Here is a 22,370-nt window from a genome sequence, read left to right as displayed (position 1 = left end):
TTTTTTTTTTTGGCGGTACGCGGGCCTCTCACGGTTGTGACCTCTCCCGCTGCGGAGCACAGGCTCCGGACACGCAGACTCAGCGGCCACGGCTCACGGGCCCAGCCGCTCCGCGGCACGTGGGATATTCCCGGACCGGAGCACGAACCGTGTCCCCTGCATCGGCAGGCGGACTCTCAACCACTGCACCACCAGGGAAGCCCAGGCCTTATTTTTTTATCCAGTGTGACGAGCTCTGCATTGTAACTGGGTTTTTGGATAGAGTGAATTTTAAAATGAGGGGGAGAGGGGAGAGGACTGGGTTGATACCCAGTGGGTATCAAATGACATGACTCTGTCTCCCCAAGTTAAATTAACTTTTAGAAACAACTTTTCCCTCCCCCGGGGAAACTTTCAGTCTTTTGTAAGAAACAACACGTAACTCAGCTGCTGCTCTTGTTACTGGTAAGGGGACATTTACTCAAAGCACGAGATGACTACATCCCTCAGCATCCCTGCCTGATAAGAACTGGCTGCGTCACAACATCTCATGAATGATGTCTATACACTTCGAGCATTTTCAAGTAGATTACCTTGATTTGTTCACACTGCAGACAAGTGCAGTGGCACCAACCCACATCAATTTACAAGGGCATTTCTGATCATGACAAAAGCACTGATCTCTAGGTCAAACATATATGTTTGGAGAGGTTACAATGTACGTCTCCTAATAATCATTTGCTTTGTGCACTGGATACTATTACTACTATAACGAACTTTTTTTCACCTTGATCGTCTTTGGGATTCTGGTGTAAATGCAATGTGTTTTTCCTCCCAGATATCTTCCTCATCAGAGCCACCATCATCAAACTGCTGTATTCTTTCCTTACAACATGCTTCAAACAAGGCAATATTTCCCTACATAAAAAAAGAGAGAGAAAATCAGTTTTAAAATCAAGTTATTTTCCGCAAAAGTTACCAATGTAAATCATCTTCTTCTATATCCTTTAAAAAAAAACTGTGTCTATCACATACACCAAGATAAAATGTAAGCATCTAATGTCAGCTCTGTGTAAGTAGCAACAGAAAGTTCCCCCAAAAGACTGGCTTCAAAACTAGCATACAAGAAACTGAGACTGTCTACATATACTCCACTTTCATCTGGTGAATAGCACCATTTTAATTCTAAGAGCCTCCCTGGCCCACCTACCTAAGATGCAGCCCAGACCTACCCTAACACAAAGAGCTCTCTTTTACCGGGCCAGCTAAGCAGTGATGAGTGTCATGGTCCAATCGGTTAGTTTCTAACTTATCACAACAGCAGATAAACCACTGGTCTCTCATGTAAGTGACATAAAAATCAACATTGTGCCCATTCAAATGACACTAATCCTGTGTCAATCTGCTGATGTGGTTGGCTTGGCGTTTCAGAACCGCCTGGCGATGAGAGGCTGGCCCTGATCTAGCCCAAGTTTCGCTCCTGGTGACATTCAGCAGATGTAAGAGGCAGCAGGCTGGAGTCAAACAGCAGTCTTTGAAGCTCAATATCTACACTGGTGTTATTAGCCCTGTCACATCTTAACCAGGGTTGCAAATTCACATGCCACAGGGCCAGGCAGGTCATGTGAGTGGCTGAAGTCACAGCAATCTGAGACAAAGTTTCCTAGGGCGTAGGGGTCCCAGTGCACACAGCTCTCGCAGGCAGGCTCTTAGAGAACCCCATTCCCACTTGTCCATCTCACGTATGCCTTGTTACTCGCGACAGGCCTAAATACTTACACTTTCATTTGTGTTGAGAGTGAAGTTGATGTCTGATACCCGATCAAAAGAAACACTGTAAACAAATGTAAGTGCAAGGAGAGTTAATTATCTACAGACCCAGAGACAGCATTCGTGAAATTCTCCAAATTTAAAATACTTACACTAGCATTAAAATCTCTGTTAAGTAACAACAAACTCTGCTTGCATTAAATGATACCTCCTCCCTTGGTATAAGGAATTTACACAGGATGGGAAGGCTGGAATGGAAGCCTCTTGCGACATAATAAACACACCCTCGAAGCCTTTCTATAAAAGATTTTAACATCCATGGTAGAAACCATGGTTCCATGGGCCATACTTCATAACCCCAAAAAGGTTATTTGCAAAGAAGAAATAGGTCAAAGTACGAAAAAGGTCACAGAAGCTGTCAGACCCTGAACTTTCTCCAGGTAGAGTCAAATTCATACATAAAACACAGATACCCCTGAAATCTTATGCTATAATATGGCATAGTTAGGAAGAAAGTAGGGAGTTAAAGAATTCAGAGCCTATTAAACAATTTTTGAGTAGGTGGGACTATTTTATAATCCTTAAAAGATCTGTTCTCATCAAACATTATTCCAAATACCCAATACAAATTCTAAAGAGACTATGGATTCCTAACTAGTAACTTTTTTTTTTTTGGCGGTACGCGGGCCTCTCACTGTCGTGGTCCCTCCCGCCGCGGAGCACAGGCCCTGGACACGCAGGCCCAGCAGCCACGGCCCACGGGCTCAGCCGCTCCGTAGCATGCAGGATCCTCCTGGACCAGGGCACGAACCCGTGTCCCCTGCACCGGCAGGTGGACTCTCAACCGCTGCGCCACCAGGGAAGTCCCTAACTAGTAACTCTTAATAAATGAGTCCAGACAGACAAATGCTGAGATGCCACATGGGGGAACTTGCGGGTTCTGGTGTGAGCGCTCCTGGGGTACAGACACAAACACCGAGTCCTTGCTCTTTCTGGATTTAAATGAGCCGATTCTTAGGGCAGCTGACAGCCTTCAACTACTGCTCTACTTACAGTGGAGCCTCCAGGCCCCTGTGCCAACACAGCATGTTGTTTGGCACAATTAGAGTGTGATGGAAAAAGTCTTTAGCTTCTCACCCTGCCATAAACTGCAACTTATGACAAACAACAGCCTCCACTGGCTGTAGTTCAACCAACTACTGAGCATCTACTGCTAGTGGGGAACCCTGAGAGATGCTGGGTGTTGGTGACCATCATCAGGGAGCCCCTGTGAGAGAGAACTTGGCTGGTGAGCTGTAACACCCCTCTTGTAAATACTTCATTTATAAATACCTCTCATTTCCCAAGGTCAGATGCTAGAACATTTGTTTTCGTCTCTGGGGATGGCCCACACATCTTCTTTCCATTAATTCTGCACATTACCCATAATCCCCATTTCTATGCTCCTCTTTCCCTGACTGCAGAATGAATGAACTTACGGCCTGGCTCTCGGGCGGAAAAGCCCCAACTCTGCCTTCTGGTTAGTCAGCTAGAGAAAATACACATGGGGTAGAGCTGCTCAGCCATAATATGATACCCCATTCACTGTGTGCTGTAAAAGAACCACACCTGCTCAAGCCAGGTAACTAGGTAACCGACATAGGGATTAACTACTTTAGATGATGCGATCTAGCACTAAAACCTCCAAGAGAACGACGACTTGAGTTCCTGCACCTAATACAAATAAACCTCTGTGAAAGATGTCAGGCCCAAGGGCAAGCCTGCTCTGTGGGAGTGACGTTCTATCCCTACATGTTGTCTGGGTGCTTCAGGCTGATAGGCTGGAACTAAAGGAACACTTGGAGGGCAGGCTCCTCCCAACTCACGAATGCAAAAGGGTTCCAAGAATCCAGGAGAACCAGAACGTCTCACAAAGAGCAGGAGTGTAAGAGACAGTTATGCAAACAGAAGACATACTCACTTGCCAATGTCATCTTGATCTGCAAACTTCTCATCGTTGAAGCCAAACTGGTCAATAAAATTGGACGTCATTTGTTGCATCTGATAATCAGAAAAGGCCTGGCAACCCCAGGACCAGTGACAGTGATACAGTGATTCTAACGACATTCTACATACTATTTGCTCATTTGTTTTCCAGAAATCATCTTATTTATATAGCCATAGGGCCTAAAAAGTTGGTGTGTTTTTCTAAAAAAAAAAAAAAATCAAATAACTTCAGACACGATTTACCCCAAAAAGGAAATGTTTGGAATTTGGTCCATAAATTATTCGAATGCACATGTCATGTAAGAAATGTCAAGTGACCACTGACCTCTATTCCAAATTATCTTTAGAGAGAGGTTTGGGTCTAGTTCAAAAGCGTGATCAAGTGACATGTGACAGTCTGAAATTATAAGGTGTATCAGTCACCTCTGAACACAACCAACCTCATCTTAAGATCCAACCAATGGTAACCACCCACCCTCCCTCTTTGCATCTCCCCACCCACAGGCCACTACAGCAACATGGCACCAGAGGAAAGATGACTAATAATCACAGTCACAACCCTGCAGCACGCTGCTCAGGGACACTTCATTTTCTTAAACAAGATTTAAGGCTCAGAGGCTAGGAAGAGTAGAAAAGTGACTACTATCCTACCTGCCTTAGAGAGAGGACAGAAAGTTATAACACTGATCCAAAATCACTCTGAAAAGCCTACAACACTGAAAGACCCATGCAGGAGTCGGCTCTTGTTTACTACACCGTTTCTAGAGAGCACCAGGCTCACTTGGGTTCTCTTAGGCAAGAAAGGGGGAATGTGAAAACGGACTCCACAAAAATGTTGCTATTCTAATTTCAAACAACAAGCAGGCCCGGGGGAACAAGCGAGGTCAGCAAACGTGTTCCATGTTCTCAATCAGGAGTAAAGAACAGATGAAGATATGCAAGTGCCACTCCTCACTCTGCCCCGAGCAATAAATATGGAGACAAATAACGTGCGTGCTGCCCACGGACAGAGCTGTGTACGGACCTCGTGGAGGCACAAGCAGCAGCTGGCAGCTGAACTAAAAGCGTCGCTCCTGAGGCCACTACTGGGAAGGCCAAGTTCTCCTCGGTTCTCCATCTGAGCAGAGCCCACGGACTCTAACCCTGCAGACAAACACTGCAGAAATGCCTCTGCCGTTAATTCCTGATTATTCATTCTGGTGGCAGGGAATTATGGCATGGATAATCCAAATAGTGGATAATTTAAAAATAAACCTTATATTTGGCTTTGGAAGGCATCTTTCCTTAGGTCTAAAAAATGCTGCATCTAGTTTACCGAGAACCTAAAACCTCAATTTTCTCTACCTCAATACCCACCACCCCTCTGTTCACTCTCACACTTTCCCGCTGCTCCCTTCCTTGCCCAAAGAGACAATACTACATGAGCACATGAGCACTTGGGGCCAGCCCCCAAGGGGTGCATTTGGTAAGGCACACCAAAGCTGTGGGAGTTCGGGTGAAAGCAGAACGGTAGGGACAAGTTCTGGGAGGCTGGGCTGAGTTTTGGACATACGAATATAAAATATCGTAAGTAGGAAGAAACCAACTTGTCTGAATTGCTTTATCTTTTATAAGGTATGATGCATGGTTGGTAGCTTCAAAGGTGTGGCAAAGAATCACGAAGTCCTTCTTCCGAGCAAGCAGTATAAGCCAGGCTCTGAGTTTATTGACAGATTAGAAATTTGGCTGCACAAGGGGAAAAGGTCCTTTTCAACTGTTTTGATTCTTTTTTTTTTCTTCTTTTTCTTTAAATGTTTTATACTTCTAGAGATCATACTGTAAATCTTTTGGGTGTAAAAGGGAAGAAGTATTCCCAAAAGTATTCCTTTAAATGCTTCATAACAGAATGCAAATACTAAGTGTATTATAAATACATGTGTGAATGCACACATGTACAAACATATAGATACATACACAGATACACATAAACATGCGCACACATATTTGCATTGTCTCTCTTCATCTATGGAGGGAGATATATAGCTGCTGACAGACACAGCCTCCACATAGTAACGCAAAGGAAAAGAAAACCAACAAACCGTAGTCCTCATTAGCTCTGAGTCTACTGTAGCTTCTAGGAAGATAAAGCCAGCAAAGAACTTAGGTCTCAAGGCTGACTTTGACTAATAAAGCCATCGAGGCTTACTAAACCCACGTAAGTGAGGACTGCTACTGTACTCTATTGGAGCTTAGAAAAGTGTTCTGGACGCTGAGAAAATCCAAATCTGGAAAGCACCAGACAGTTGTGCGATTATTAAAAACTTTTAATTATGCAAAAAAGGGAAAAAAAAAAAAAAACCCACACGTCTCAGAACTGTCATCCTGGCCAAAGCCAGGGACTGTTCAAGTCACTGAGAAGGGAGCCCACCGCTTTCTTAAGTAAATCTCTTGGACCCACCTGGGCAACAGAAAGTCCCCGTCCACAGACCTGACGGCCTATGAACAAGCCTGTTGAGGACAGGGGCAGCGGGAGTGGTGTCCATCCTTGGCAGCCAGCCCTAGTTCTTCAGACACCACACGAGGAAGACCTCCTCACCCTTTACCCTGTGAGGCAGCCTTAGGAGGAGGAAGAGTCAAGCTCCAGAGGTGAGGAAGCCAGAAGGGGCACCAAAGCTGTGAGCACGCCCCGAGCCAAGTATGCCCCCCCCCAAGTCTGTTAAGTGAGCTGCCCTAAGCTCCCTGTACTCGGGCATTAGCAACAGACCTAGCTTTAAATGTGAATGAGAACCTCAAATTGATATATATAAACTGATTTGATTATAAAGGAGACCAGCATGAAAGTCTTACATTAACCTAGATTTGTATTCTTAAATTCAGAAAAAAATGCTTGGAGTATGTTTATTTTCAAAATGATCCATGACTGGTGTATAGTTTAAACATGCAAAGAAAAGTTTACTGGAAGGCTGTCAATCAGAAAAGAGTAATTATTCTTCCTCCTTTTAGAGCGTTACATAAAGTGGATAAAACCCACAGGTACAGCGGCCTGGTGTTAAGGCAGTTTGGTGACTGGGCTTGCTTTATATGCACATCAGCAGTCAAAGCAAAAAAATGTTAGAAAATTCTCCCCAGAAAAGCTATGACCCTGTAACCAGATTTCAAGAGATGTAAGGGAATCCACTTTCCTGGTACCAAAACGTCACCAGTACCCGATTAAATCAGTTGCCCGGAAGTTCCGAGTTTATTAGCTTGTTTACAAATAGATGTTTAAGGGCATTCTTTTTCTTAAAGCTATTCGCCAGATCAAAATCATCTTGAAAATGTACACTGTACACCATCAATTTTCTTTGTAGGGGTGGAGCAATGTGTAGCACTGGGGTTCAGACCAGGACGAGGGGACTAATTCAATACTGCCCAGGCGGCGCTCCAGGGTCGGGCAAGGATTGCTCAAAGGCATGAGGGCTCACAGTGAGCCAGCTGGGCCTACGGGGTGGCCACTGCTGCCGGACAGCAAGCCAAGGTGAGAGGTGGCAATGAGGCCCTGCTGCTTGACAGCTCCCGCCCCTCTCCTCGGGAGGCTGGCTTCCAAAGGGCAGTGTCAAGAATCAAGAGAAGCCTGCCAGCCACCAAAATGCTACCTCAGGCCTAGCCTGAAAACATGAATGTTAAATTGCCTTAGTACCAAACCAAGAGACTGCTTAGCTCAACCTACACCAGAGTGTGTCAGTCTACTTGGACGCCGAAAGGCAAGGCCGGCGTAAGCATCAGAAGCTTCATCCTGGCCTTGGTAGAAGGGGCTTAAAGATGGAGAAAAAAGAAGCTAAGCAACATTCAGTGCCAGGTGGGAAGGTGACTACGTCAATTCCATTGCCACACCAAATCAACCGACAGGCCAAGACCTGGTCCTGACTAAGGGCAACTTCTTCATACGAAGAGCTGATAACTTTCAAAGGGGCTTCTCTATTTAGCTCCCAAACCTGATACCCAGTGGAGAGAGTGAAATCACTCCTCACCTCCCCAAGAACCACCAATGGATGATAAATCAGCACATTTATTTCTATATCCTGCTCTCTGCCCCACAAAGGTTACCAGCCTCTGATAAAAGCCATGAATTTGGGAACAGGACAGGGTGGCAATGAATTGCTTCAATCACCACTTCACTTAGATGTCACTACACAATTTAAGATATTGGAAACACGTAAGCCATCTGGGGTTCAGGGATATTGTGAGAGTTACTTTCACTGACGTTGAACAAGTCTTCGTGCTCTTATCCACAGACCTCTACTGCAGGAACTGTCTACTGTGCAGGTCTGCGTAATGAGCACGTCTGAGGCGCTTACTGAACTGTTCAGTTCATTCAAGTCTCCTGAAAATTTACCGGCCTCATCATTATTATCAGATCTGAAGAAACATTCCCTGGAATTACAATCAACATAAACCTTCCTCTCATGTACCCAACGCTTCCTCTTTTAAATGTCTTTGCCTAGCTAACAGGTTAACCCCAAATCACAACCTAATGCATGTCTCACTCCAACGCTGATTCACAAATGGCAACTAAACTAAGCATTTAAAATAAAACAAAAAGCAAAACTTTAGGCATGACTCACTTGCTGCAAAGAAGAATCCTGTGAGAAACCCGTTTCTTTAAAGTCAATTTCATCATCACTGGATGAATGAATATGGCAGGTTGTAACCTATATGCATAGAAATGTAAAAAACTATTTAACAGAGAAAAGTTTTGGACATTTGTATCAGCATTTTTACGGAAAAAATCACATTTAGTTTTTCTCTTAATGTGTTAACAACAGCAGGAACAAAAATAAGTAACAGCTAAGTTGTAAAATCCACCCAATAATTCAAGGGTACACTTCACTCAACTGGATGGTTTGGCTACCTGTCCTTCTGCTGCCCACCTGTGGTTACTTCACTCATGATTAACAGCACCAGAAAGCATGTGAGAGCTGTGGTACTCCATTTAAGTGATTTTGGTAAAAGGGAAGGAAGAAGTTAATAGCTCAGATAAAATATAGAAATAATTAAATATGCCAAGCCTGAAGGGTAAAGTTGCAATTCCCAGGGATCACTAATGAGCCACTAGAAAGGTCAGGTTTAAATACAACCATTTCACTTTAAATTCTTGCATTTCTTGCCCATTCTAAGAAAAGCATTGTTCATAAATGCTAAATATGACTTAGGTCAGTAGTCCCCTGCTCATTACAAGACCCCAAGTCTTCTGTCGCTTAAAACGTAACCCCCTGCCCTCACAACTTAAAACCAACTCACATTAATAAGCAAAAGCATAAACACGAACTGCTCACCAATTCATGGTGATTTTTATTAATTCATAAATGTATTAACAATTAGAAATGAAGATATACAAATGGCTAAGCACCACACTAATGACAGTAATTGCTCTACAGCAAGTGATGGAAATGAACCGTCTGTAAAATTCTAAGAACAAGCACTATGCTTCCAAGGGTAGCTCACGCTGTATTTTCTGAGCTATTCGTCCCGTACTTTCTGTAGAAGTGTTCTGGGCAGAGAGCACTGTCCTTGGGGGAGACACAAGCAGCCGTTACCTGCCAGCCCTTGAAGCTGTGCCTAGAAGCCTAGAGTTATAGACACCAGCCTGGTTTGCTTTGTGATGTTCCAACACTGATTCAAGAAGCCCAAAGTAGAATCCAACTGAGTTTGTATGTGGTATGGCTTATGAAATTCTGAATAAATCACTGCCTGAATAAAATTAATCTCTTTTCCCTTTGTCTGGCTATCTTTGGTGAAGATACTGAGTCCAAGTGAATAACCCAGTGTTTCCAATTAATTCCCTCTCCATCCTCCCTAAAGTATAGAGAAAGCATTCACACAAATTTTGAATCTGGCCTGACGAAATCAAAGGCAGAATTTGTGATCAATGAAGGGAACCTGCTTGAGTCAACTGTGGCTTTAGCAAGCTGGTGGGAAAGATATGGGGGTGAGGGTGTTCCACGAGAGCCCAGCCAGGATGCAGAAAGGAGGTGGTGGAATACTGCTTGGTCATGGCAGCTGGCACCTTGCAGGGCAACTGCAGTCAAGAGCAGGTCAAGCTGTCTCACTGCAGTGGATTTAGGAGCTTCGGGCAACTTGGCTGGCCAGTACAAGAATCATATTAAGCCCATGTGTGTTGTAGGGGTGCAGCACCACGGGGGGCGGGGAGGGCACAAAAACAGAAGACAATTCAAAGAGCAAGCTCGGTGAACTAGAGAGGAAAAGAAGGAGCTGACTACTCCTAGTATATCTTGTTTAAGTTCAAAAAGGATATAATGTGTCCTCATTCATACTTTTTGCTACAAAATAAGATTTTATCAGGTCATTAATTAAAATAAGCAACTAGCTTTTGTTGAGCAACTACTATGTGCCAGACACTGTGACCCCCTTACATATTCTCCTTAACTTGTATCCTCAAAGCAATTAATTTTTTCCTCCAAAAAGAAACTACTGTTTTACCAAGTTATTATTAATAATAACACAATGCCTGCACACCTTCTCAATTATGTTTTTAAAAGATGTGGGGACTCTGATCCTGCCTACACCATACCCAGTCTGAAATCGTTATTAATAAAATGAGCTAAAAGATCATTTAATTTACCTCCAGGGGAGAACTTGTTCATCTCAGTCCCTGATCTAAGCTTCCCAAACACACCCCTTTTGAGGCATCTTCAGCTCAGGAAATGCCTCTTTCATTCCTCTTCTTCCAGCTAAAACCTTAGTCATCTTGTTTCTTCTGTCTCACCCACATCTGTCCACTCTACTGTCAAAATGGAACCTAAAATCCCATCACTTCTCATCAAGTCTATTATCACCTCCTCAGTGGAAAGTTTCTCCCTCGTCTGGATTAACACTATATTAGGCATCCAACCAGTGTCCCCTGCCTCGACCTTTTGTCCCACTATAGTCTATTCTCAATCCAGCAGCCACGATGATCTTTTAAATCATTACAGGATTTTAAATCACTGACATCAAATCGTGTCACTTTTTATTTAGTTCCGAACCTAACGGTTTCATCTCACTAAGATCACAACCCCAGGAGCCTGCCGTGAAGCTGCATGAGATCTGGCCCGCAGAACCTCTAAATCTCTCCTCCCATTGTCTCCCTGGCCCGCTCTGATACAGCCGCGCGGGCGCTGTGCCGGTCTCTGCACTCGCTCTTCCTCCCCCACTTCCCTCCGGCCTCTACACAAGTGTTCTCCACGGCGTTCTCCTGGACCACCTAATTTTAAAATGCACATCTGCCCAAAACACTCCCCGACTCCCTCCCCCTAGTTTACCCTCCATCTGTTTATCCATCTCCGCTGAGGCACGGATTTTTGCCAATCTTGTTTAGTGCAATATCCACAGTGTCCAGCACACAGCAGCCCCTCAAATATTTCACGAATACTAGTAAATCACTAAATGAGAATACAGAATCATAACTTTAAAAAAAGTAACAAGTACATAAGAACATTCTTGCAAGCAAGATGCATTCTAAGTAAACTATACTCTTGAAGCTGCAGTGAAAAAAAAAAAGCTTTTGAGTTGTTACCTTCTTTCATAATAAAATTTCAGTTTTATTAACTGTCTTTAAAAGAAAAAGCAAATAAGAGTTTTCTTCATCTTGGCTGACTAGGTTGCTAGGAGAATCCTAAGTATGACTTGATAACTGGTAACTTGGTAACTGGTAACCTCCAGTGAAAAGTGGAATCTACAGACACTTGCTCCTTGCTGCACGTGGTCCCACTGTGGACCGCCAGCACTTACACGACCTGGGGATGGTTAGAAATGCAAACCCTCAGACGTTCCACCTTGACCTGCTGGATCGCCAGGCAATTTCATACATGCATGTTTGTATTACTCTACACAGCCTCCATAAACTATCTCATAAACTACCTCAACCTTAAAAAAAAAATCCTCACCCTTGGAGAGGCAGGCCGAGAATGAAACAAACTCAATTTTCCAAAGTCAGTACAGAAACATTGCCTACGTTATCTAAATTTACTGTATCTAAATCCTTACCAATTTTTACAGTTTGGGGGCTTAGTCAAAACAATGAGGCCTCTGGATATAATTAAAACACCAAATTTTACTCATGATAAACTCCCAACATAAAAACATAAGCAGTATATGAATCTCTTGTTCATATACCTTGGCATGACGGGGTCAGAAGATTAAAGTACTTCAAAGATCTCAGAGAGAAGGTAATTCAAATGTTGCCCTAGAAGTGATAGGAGCTGGAAGACAGATGTTGTCCTAGAAGATGGCAGGAGGCTGGGGCTGGCACAGCTTATCCTACATAACCGAGCAAGTCCTCAGGCCCACAGCCAGTAGAATAGGTGAGTGTTTGCTGTATAAATGAACGAATCCTGGCTGTGGCTAGAAAATAAAGAACAGGCAGGGCAACCTAACAATGCACTAACTCAAGCATTTGGTGCTGAACTACAGGTTGACCCAAGTTCTATGAATATACCTGAAATAATTCCCAGAGAGATATCTGAGCCATCATCCTAAAGCCACCTAAGTCAGGGCAGTGCATCTAAGCTATCTATTTGGGGAGGGAGGCAGGGAATAAGCAGTCTACTATTTAACTGCCAATTTCAGTGATGAGTATGCCTGAAGCATCAGAAGGAAATGCTTTTATCTGGACTTTGCACTAACACGACTTAGTGGGCATGACATTTCTGTATGACATTTTTGCAAGGGCAACACCCACTGCATGTATCAAACTGTGTTTATAATAATATTCACAACACGCACGTTTTCCCTGGAACATGTGGGATATAGCCTGAAACATTCTGGGCAGAAAATGAAGAGCCTGGAGGCTACAGTTCAACTCTCCTTGGCGGCCCAGGATTAATGTATAAGGATCCTTAAAACTTGGAATACCCATATCCCTAAAAATACTACAAAGCAAAATTCCCTATTTAGAAGGACTTAAGACTAAGTAGAGGTAAGTATTTTAGTACTGGGTTATTTGAAACCAAGGAAGTGAAGAGGTCCTGAGAGATCAACACAAAAGTCTCAAGAAACAACAAAAGCACAGAGTGGGGCTAAGTCAACAAAGGGTATGAGCAATGCTAACAGGGCTCTATATATCTGACCACTTTCGCTATATAAGCGAACTTCTCCTCCTTTTGTTTACTGTAGATTATCTACGTAGTCCAAGTATTACGGCAGAAAGTGCAATAGGCGAAGGAGAACTGAGCTTCAATCAGCGTGATAGGTGGAGCCCGTGATGATTTTTTCCTTCACACAGGTGTAAATCTATGTCTAGATTGTCTGACCCAAAAGGGCTGTGCACTAATTATGCAGGGCAAGCCCACGCTCCTCTGTGTGGACATACATGACATGACACACAGTCACAGACTAGATAACTGACGGCATCGTACAAAGTAGCTGAGTGCTACCTGAACTGCGACGAAGTCCATCTTTATAAATATTTAAACTACTCACAAAAGAAATCTGCTTGAGTTACCAAAGATAAACTTTTTTTAAAAATCCTGATAACAACAAGTTTAACTGGACATTCTTTACTTCTACCTCTGAAGTCAATCAAAAGGCAATTTTTCTTAAAGCTTTAACTATTTTTTTTAATTAATTAATTTATTTTTGGCTGTGTTAGGTCTTCGTTTCTGCGCGAGGGCTTTCTCTAGTTGTGCAAGTGGGGGCCACTCTTCATCACGGTACGCGGGCCCCTTATGGCGGCCTCTCTTGTTGAGGAGCGCGCGTAGGCTCAGTAGTTGTGGCTCACGGGCCCAGCTGCTCCATGGCATGTGGGATCTTCCCAGACCAGGGCCTGAACCCGTGTCGCCTGCATTAGCAGGCAGATTCTCAACGACTGCGCCACCAAGGAAGCCCCAAAAGGCAATTTTTGACGAAGTTTCCCAAGCAAGATCAGAATTAATACTCCTATTTCTTTATGAATAAGAAACAAGACAAAAATCCCCTTCAAGGAGACCACATTTCCTGCATTCTTAACAAGGAATCAATCTGGGAACCTCTAAAATTAAAAGGTTCAATTTAACAGTATGAGAGAACAATTTCACCCTACAATAAGACCCTGATGATCCAGAATTTTAACCAATTTGACTGGGGGGAAAAAAACAATGTACAGTGGGTAATACATTCATTAAAAGTTACTTAACCCTTCCTTGATCCCTCAGGGCTGTCAAAGTGAATGCCATTTCCTCTGTTGGGCTGTGACACCCTGCGACAATAAGGGCCACCAAATCTATTTTAACTAAATGGCCCCACACAGCTCCCTTTTTACAGTTCTCTCTCAACTTCATATTTCTTCCAGCTCCTAATACCTAATAATTCTCTCACTATATCCACCTGAACAAGCCACCAACCTGTCAAGAGTCTGGAAAAAAGATAACCAAACTTGTTAGACAATCTGCAAAGCAGGAGGCAACGGGCCCTTCGGGCGGGTGACGCAGGGTGACTAGTGACCGCTCTGCAGCACCACCCCCACCCCATTTCTAGGCTCTGCTCTGAGCAGATAAGGCTGCCTAACAATCGAGGCATTACTGTATATTAGAAATGCAAGACTGCTGCTGCTGAATTTCAAATACAGAATTAAATGCCTGACACACCTACTCCCATGTAGAGTCAAGGCCACCACCTCAACTATCAGCTGGCATGTGCTTGCAAAAGGAAATGCTTTTCCTTGAAAAGCAAAAGCAATACTTACCTTAAAACTTAACGTATTAAAGAAAACAAAGACTACATTCCAAAGTCCAATATAATTTTTAAGAATATTATCAATGCCATTATTCCCTGGCTCAAAGTACCAATCTATTAAAGCTGGGGTTTTCAAAGTCATCTATAAAATTTTCCCCCTCTGGGAATGACTTTAATGAGGGTCAACTCAACTCAGTAACATTAGAAAATATCGAATACTTAGGTTTTCTAACCACCCGGGGTTATTTAGGCATAAGGCAACAAACCCAACACGGTAAAGGCTAGAGGCTGCTCTGTTGAGGTGCCTGGGGAGCAGGGCACTGAGGGAGGTGGACACCGAGTACAGTGGGAGCAGGTATGAGTAGCTTCTTTGTGCCCTTACGTCATCCCAAGCAGGAACTGGAAGCTGACTAGGCAAATTAGCAAGAGTACGGTGGGCACTGACCTCTTTTACTGTAAGAAACATGAGCTTGGCCTACAATTATCAGGACAAGTGGAAGATGTCTCACATCTTTCTGAATAGACGGGCAAAGGCCAAGAGCATCGAAATCACAGAAATGGAACCTTTGTAGAACCTACTAAGATCTACCGTGTTCCTCTTGTTAGTTTCTCCTAAGGAGCTTGTGCAGAACGTCTCCCATCGCTCCCTGACTTCGTCTGGAAGATCTTCAGAGGGAGAAAAGGAAAAAAACATTATCACTACAGTGACTTGCACACAATAAACAGGTAGTAACTCGAGAGGGCACCACCCACGTGGTTCCTCAAAGGCGAGCAATCCCTGCAGGCTGAGCTCTCGGAGGGACGGGGTATAGCCATGCTCAGTCTGAACCCCGAGAACTTTTTCAGGAACCCCCGCTCCACCACGGTCTATGCTTGATGCCAAGAGCCCTAAGCAGTTCTTTGAATTCAACAAGTTTTTTAAGACCTTTTGGTAAAACTTAACCTGGAAAATATGTTTCCAATAAGTTCCCTGTAAAGATAACAGTCTTTAAGGTGGGGGTAAAAGCAGTTTTGCTCCATGGTCATGTGAGTTTAGGAAACACTGCAAATGTCAGCTCTTGCGCACTTTCTTGAGAAACTCTGACTGGCATCTGGCCAATGAATGTCCCACGGAACCCAGTTTGGCTTCTCAAATTGCTCAGAGATAATGTTTCCTAAATGTTTGTGTCATAGGCCAACATATGGATACGTATGCAACAGTGAAAGCTACCTTCTACAGAAACTGTAAAGAAAAGGATACACAAATACTTTTCTGAGAAAATGAAACTATAGCTGTAATCTTGGAGGCTTCACTAAGGCTGTCATCTGACAATTCTGGTTTAAAACACACGTGTGTACACACTCTTACAAAGGCAAGCAACTTCCATAAAACGAAAACTGATCTAAAAACAAAAAATCATACATATGGCCAATACACGTGCACAGCAAAGGACATAAAGTGTGATGATCTGGCTAACATCTCGCTCAAGAAGCAAAATTGCAGGTGGGCTGGCCCCAATTTGTCCATCACTGGGCCACAAACTATACTTTTCGTGCACATTCAATAGGTAACAGCCTCTTGAACACAAACATTCTTAAGAGAGAAATAGTAGGATAGACTGAGAGATGATTTTCAGCAAGTTAATAACTGAACGAATGTTGTACCACAGAGGTTGAAGATGTTTTGCCTTCAGAGTAAGTCACCGGACTAGTAATCCCGCTGGTACCAAACCTGGAGCACACAGAGTTCTTGATGCTCTCATTTGGGAGGAGATGGACCTCAAGGCCTTGGTGCCAGTGTAAAGGCATCAAAACGGTTTCTTCCAAGTAACCTTGGGCTGATTAAATTCAAATGCTAGTGCAGAAAGAGTCCTTTAGGATATTGGCTAATATTGTTCATTTTAGTAATAGAGAGATGGAAAAAAATGCTGTTAAATGCTTTAATATGCCCATTAAAGGAACTCAATCCATAGGCTATGTAGGGGACTTCAGAAGAAAATAAAAAGCAAGAGTAATTGTAGCTCAAGTGGCTCAACTGTCAGCCTACGAGCACTTCAAGCTCAAAGGAACGGTTTAGTGAGCAATACCCTTAGAGAATGAAAGTGGGTAACTAGTTACCGGCTGAGCCTGCCAATACTTAATAAAGGACTGCAGAACTAAGAACAGAGATACAGCAAAAATCTATACTGTTCAAACACCTTCTCAAGAGCCTCATTCAAATCTCGAGATAATATAAGGAAACTCTTCAGACAGCTATTTCAAAAGCTATGAATATTTCCACTTTACCCCTAAATCCTTTCTCCAATCCAACAAAAATGTAATGAAAATGCCATAAACCCATTACCTTTGATGAGCTGCTGTACTAAGGCGCTGTTGGGGCCCTTATCAGTGCTGTGCACGATGCAGTTGGCTATCCTTGTCAGGTGTCCCATGTAGCCATGCCGTCTTCCTCTTCGGCTCTACCAGGGTAAAGGACAAATATTCAGACTCCTGAGAGGATGGAGTGATGAACAGCTTGGTAAGTACAGTGGATTTAAGCAATCATTCTAAGAACTGAGGCACTAAAGACAAGAACAAGCGGAAGAAGAGGGTACGTAATATAACCAGGTTGTGTAGGGGTGGGGGGTGGGAGTGTGGCAGCAACTGTCTACTCAAAAGACTACATTGTAGCCTCAGTCAACAGGACAAACTCTGTTCAAAGACTCAAACCAACCATCCTCAGTAACATAGTATCTTTAAAAACAAAACCCCAAACATTCACTGATGCCTAATGATTCTGTAACTTTCCTTCCTATCTTTCTGTGAAACTATTTTTCAGACTTTAAACAGATTGTAGGGAAATGAGGTGAGAATTCTGCTGGTTCATTTGCTAAGATATCAAATTTTAATTGTATCAATCAATCATCGAGATAGTTATCTACCAATGGCATTTCTCAAATTAAAATATTAGCTGATTTGAGGACTTGGCCAAGATGAGAGGTAGTCAACTTGCATCTGGGCCCACTTCCCACCTGGACACGGACATTCACATTATTCCTCACCCCTTCCCCACTTAGAGTCCAATCTTCACAACTATGACCCATCTTTACATTTAGACAAACTTTTCACATCACAGTGATTCTCTGCCCGAATATTTACAAAGTGTCAAGTCTTTAAATTCTATGAAACAAAAGACTTTTGATTGCAGACAGGAGGAAACAAACCGAAGAGCTCTTTGCTTCGAGGGAGAATCTTTCAGGAGTCACTAAGAAAAACCATACTGTGCTTGTAGGCTTGCCTGGAAAATGAAATATCTGCTAATAAGCTTAGTAGAGGCCTGGGAATACCTAAGGGTCTGAAGGCATAAGGTTGACCTTAGCAGAACTGCTATGAGCCTCTTTCAGTTTCACAGTAAGATCCCACGAACCCGAGTATTCCTTCTGGGCAAATTCTTAAGTCAGAAACTCTGGTATTCCCTCAAACCCTCACAAGGGAAAACAAACACCCATCTCCAAGTTTTTTGGCCCAAGGCTCCGAATTTTCTTTAGGCTTCCTGTTCAAGGAAACCTTAAAAAGCTCTTTCAGGACTCCCCAAGAGGGGAGGAATATTATTAGCCAGGCCTTCAGAGGATGGAGCTTGCGGGGAGTAGAGCACACGGGACACCTCGGCACTGGCGAGACGAGGAAGCAGAGAGGAAGGGGGTCAAGGAAGGCTAAGACGGGGCAGACACATAACCAGAGATGCCACTCTGGCCACAGACAGCACCCCAAAGGAGCTCCATTTGGAGGAAAGTATCTGAGGTCCACCAAGACTGAACCCCTGCCACCCTCAACCTACACGCCACCTTTCGCCACCCAGAGTCAAAGCAAAGCCCTATCGGTGTTTAGTAAGCAATTTTTAAAAACCAAACCCCAGAAAACAAAGCAGGCAGCTCCCGTGAGTTACCTAGCTCTCCTGGGCACTGCAAGAGACATCTGAACAGAGACACAGAGCAGGGAGATCCTGAGAAAGGTTAGACTATAACGGGGCACGTGACAACTTTATGGGGTGATGGAAACGTTCTGTGCCTTGTCTGTGATGGTTACATGACTGAATGCATTTGTCAGAATTCCTAGAAATGTATACCCAAGAATGTATACTTCAATAAACCTGACTTAAAAACAAACACAAGAAGTATACCTTGAGAGTGTTTCCCAGACATACCCACCTGCTTCAGAATCTGTGGGATGGCACAAAAGCTCCCAGGGCATTAGAGAGGAATGCCTGTTTCAGACAAAACCGCTAGGGAAAAAACTCTGTAACAAAGCTACTCACATGCAGCAACTAATACTTCAAGTAATCTTGCCGATCAGCTAACGGAAACTTTCTAAAAAAGGAAATACTAAGCAATTTTACCCTCCCTCTAGCTCCATGCACAAAGTGACTCTTTTCTTCCATGAGAACCGGGGTAACAAGGACAAAGGTGCTAATTAAGGAGGACTTTACTTTGTAATTCTTTCCCTTCAACTCCCCATTATTCTCAGAAAAACAGCCATTCAGAAAGGACCAAGAAGTTGCAAAGGCAGCAACAGAGGTGGGGGGTACTCCTAAACCCCTGTTCTTTCAAGACAGGTAGAAAGACAGGGGGATCTAAAAGTAAATTACTAGAAAAATATCTGTTACAATTAAATAATCTGGAAGTCCCAAGAGGACCATTTGTAACTGTAAAGTGGCCTGTACCATGTAATTATATTATATTCATTGTTCCCTGTCTAGGGCAAGGGAGTATATTTTCTTCAAATTAAAAATCAAACTGAACTCCTATCAGAAAACAATTTACTTACTGTTTCTTCTCGTTCATTTCCCAGGCGTCAAGTATTCGTTCTATCAATTGACATTTTTGAAAGAGCTGAATAAAAAGGAACGTTCCAGTTTAACATTGACATAAATGTCAAAGTGTCAAATTTTTAAAGTGAAACAGAACTCTAGTTAAACAGAAAAGTGATACCTATCACTTTATACATATAACCCAGAAAGCCTAATACAGCTGTGAATTACTGGCTAAATCAGATGCACCGTGAAAATAAATTTACTCAAGGGCCCCAGAACACTACAGGGATTCAAGACAGGATCTATGCCTTTAGCAGTGAACCTACGAGGAAATAATATATTTCAAGTACTGCTACCAGTGAGCAACTGACCTAAAGCAAAAGACAAGTTTTACTCTGAAATGGAATAAAGAAAATTATGCCTTGGCAAAAATTTAACTCACAATCCACAGCAATACTTGTACATTTTAAATGCGAGCAACACTTACTTCTCTATGAGCTAACATTACTGCATTCGTATTAAAAATAGGTGTGGCTTGCCAAACTTCCGCACGCCAATGACCAGTGCTGTGGGCTGCATTATCGAATGTGCACAGCCAGTCTTATTCAAATGTCATTTGTCTTCCCCATCTACTTGGTTACTCCAGGTTAGCCTTTCCCATCTTCAAGGTTTGGGCGTAACCCAGTATGAGCTAGAGAATGTCACACAATCACAGAACTTCAGAGCAAGAAGAAACCTGAAGACTGACTTAGTAAAATCACCTCATATTTAACAAAAGAAAACAGACCCCCAGAAGAGGCTTCCTCGACACTGCATAAGAACTCACTTCTCCCAACTTTCAGTCATATATTCAGCACAAGAAATTAAAACTCTGGCAAGCCAAATAATTGGTTCAAATGTTTTCTGCAGTATTTAAACTTGCATTGTTCTTTTAATCGCCAAAAGATTTCTAAATCTTCAAATTTATTAATTTTCCCAAATAAGCAAGCCACTTAGCCTTTTTTTTTTTTTTTTAAAGTTCATCTAATGGTTAATTGTCCAGGATATGATTTACAGAATCACTGGTTAAAAGTACCATTACAAGTTAAATATTCAGACTCTGAAATCTAACCTCCCACCCTTAAACCTCAATTCACTTCACACCGTAAGCAGAAAAATGCTATAACCAGGAGTGGCAGAAAAAAAGACACCAAGTAAGCTTACATGTTTCAATAACAAATTGTCACCAGTGGAGTCTTGATCAGTAATTGTGCTATTTTCTGTGTTTTCAAAAGGACTTGCAAGAATCAGTGCAATACAGATTTCCACTTGTGTGTGTAAAAAGTTATTCCACGTGTATTTGAAGAACATGTCCTACAAAAAAAGAAAAATAATGCTTTCTTTTATTCAGTCTCCTCCATGTTTAAGCCACTACTGCAACACATTCACCAAAAATAATGAATTAATAAAGTGAAAATGATGTGTTCCTAGTACAATAGGACAAATTAAAAGGAACACATTTTATTTTAAATGCAGTTTAAAATGCCTTCATAGACTAAATAGCATGGTATTCGCTCATTTAACATGTCAGAATTTGCATGGAAACTAACAGAGACCAACAATAAACACATAAAGAGAAGACAATAATAAATTTCTCAGACAGAAAGACAGTGTCTTTTTGTTTTCAACGTGACTAATACAGATATTAAGAGTTCAGTAAATTTCCAAAGAAATTTACGAGAATTTCATTTTGCCTCAACAAACGTTTACTGATGACTTCTGAGCAGCACACAGTGCTAGGTGCAACCTGGGAGACAGACAAAAATACGGTCTCCAGTTTTGAGGTGCTCACACCTTAAAAAAAAAAAAATCACTCGGGCATTCAAAACTCATAGAACTATCAGTGGATAGAGCAAAACAAGAAAGTATGAGAGGTGGTGACGTGCGGAACTCCTGGAGGTGCAAGGGTTTTCCAGATTACCTGAAAAGGTAACAGTAGCACAAAAACAAAAAAAGACAATTCCAAAAAGCACAAATGCATCAAGTATGTATTCAGGATATCGCTGAGTCTTGGTTATCTAATCTCAAAGTGAAAAGATAATGATTAATGATCCACTTAGGAGTTTTATCATATTAATCACTCAAAAGAAGCTCTAAGATTAACAACAGAATGAATTAACAATAGCTGTAAACTTACTACTAGGAAGATGGAAGACTAGTGATTGATGACTTCAGTGAGACTCCCAGAGACAGGATTAGGAAGTTATATCCTTCCTATATCAGAGGGCAGGGCAAAAACTATGTCCCCAGAGGGCAAGGGTTATGCTGGCAAGGAAACTGTAATCCTGTAGCTTCTCATCTTTCTCCAAACGTTCCTGCTCTCTACGCCTTCTACTGCTATGTCATTTAACACAAAGCTGAAAAACAACTAGAAGTATCTATCTCAGTGACACTAGGAAGAACAAAGGGAATGGTTCACAGAGCATGCATGGGTTTGAAACTGGATGTGAGTTCAAATCCTGACTCCACCACTTACTAGCCGTGGAATGCATCCCCTATCTGGGCATGATCTGAACAATCATGCCCAGGATCACATGAGAAATGTATATGAAGTGTACATTCAATACCTTTCATGTAAAGAGCAAACACCCACTCTCCCTTGAAACACACGCCAAGTTCCTCCCGGTGTACAGTGTGGCCAGCGGGTGTACAGTGTGGGTCCTGGGAACCCGTCTGTGCTGTGCGGAGGCAGGATAGAGCAAGCAGAGGCCCCGGGGCCAGGCCCATGGATCCCAAACACAGGCCTTGGAGCTGGGGAACTCAGGGGTCAGGGAAGTCCAGGTAATTCCTGGGCTCTTCCTTTTCCCTTCCATTCCCTTCTGCTTCCACCGAAGCAGACTAAATCAAAAGACAGTCTCACACTAAAGACAGTCTTTCAGACTCAAATCAGGACAGGGTCAGAGACCTCGTATGCTATCTCAGTGGAAAGAAGATCAAAGCTTGTCCCCTGGCTAATTATGAAGAGAAAATAATGCTGTAAGCCCCAGTCGTTGCTAACACAATCCCCTGAAGAGGGTGATTACACTCACTCTATCCTCCATACGAGACTGAGCTTCTCAAGGGAAACGTCTGTCTTTACCATCTTCCAAATTCTCTAATACAGTTCTTTACGCACGGCAACAATAAATTACTACTGAAAAATTGAAAGCATTCAAAACTG

At 42.7% G+C, this 22,370-nt stretch overlaps 1 protein-coding gene across 1 annotated transcript in view; it reads right to left on the bottom strand.

Annotated features, from left to right (window-relative positions):
• PPP6R3 (protein phosphatase 6 regulatory subunit 3) overlaps positions 1-22,370 on the bottom strand; it is a 126,208-nt gene that overhangs the window by 21,669 nt on the left and 82,169 nt on the right. Inside the window, 9 exon segments of the mRNA XM_032641257.1 lie at positions 767-897; positions 1,759-1,813; positions 3,710-3,807; positions 8,319-8,405; positions 14,047-14,055; positions 14,993-15,069; positions 16,727-16,841; positions 19,182-19,250; positions 20,375-20,524. Coding sequence (XP_032497148.1) covers positions 767-897; positions 1,759-1,813; positions 3,710-3,807; positions 8,319-8,405; positions 14,047-14,055; positions 14,993-15,069; positions 16,727-16,841; positions 19,182-19,250; positions 20,375-20,524 — 791 coding nt within the window.

This window comes from Phocoena sinus, chromosome 8 (assembly GCF_008692025.1).
Source record: "Phocoena sinus isolate mPhoSin1 chromosome 8, mPhoSin1.pri, whole genome shotgun sequence".
Taxonomy (NCBI): Eukaryota; Metazoa; Chordata; class Mammalia; order Artiodactyla; family Phocoenidae; genus Phocoena; species Phocoena sinus.
The sequence above is the reverse complement of the archived record's forward strand: the minus strand, read 5'-3'. Positions and strand labels throughout refer to the sequence as shown.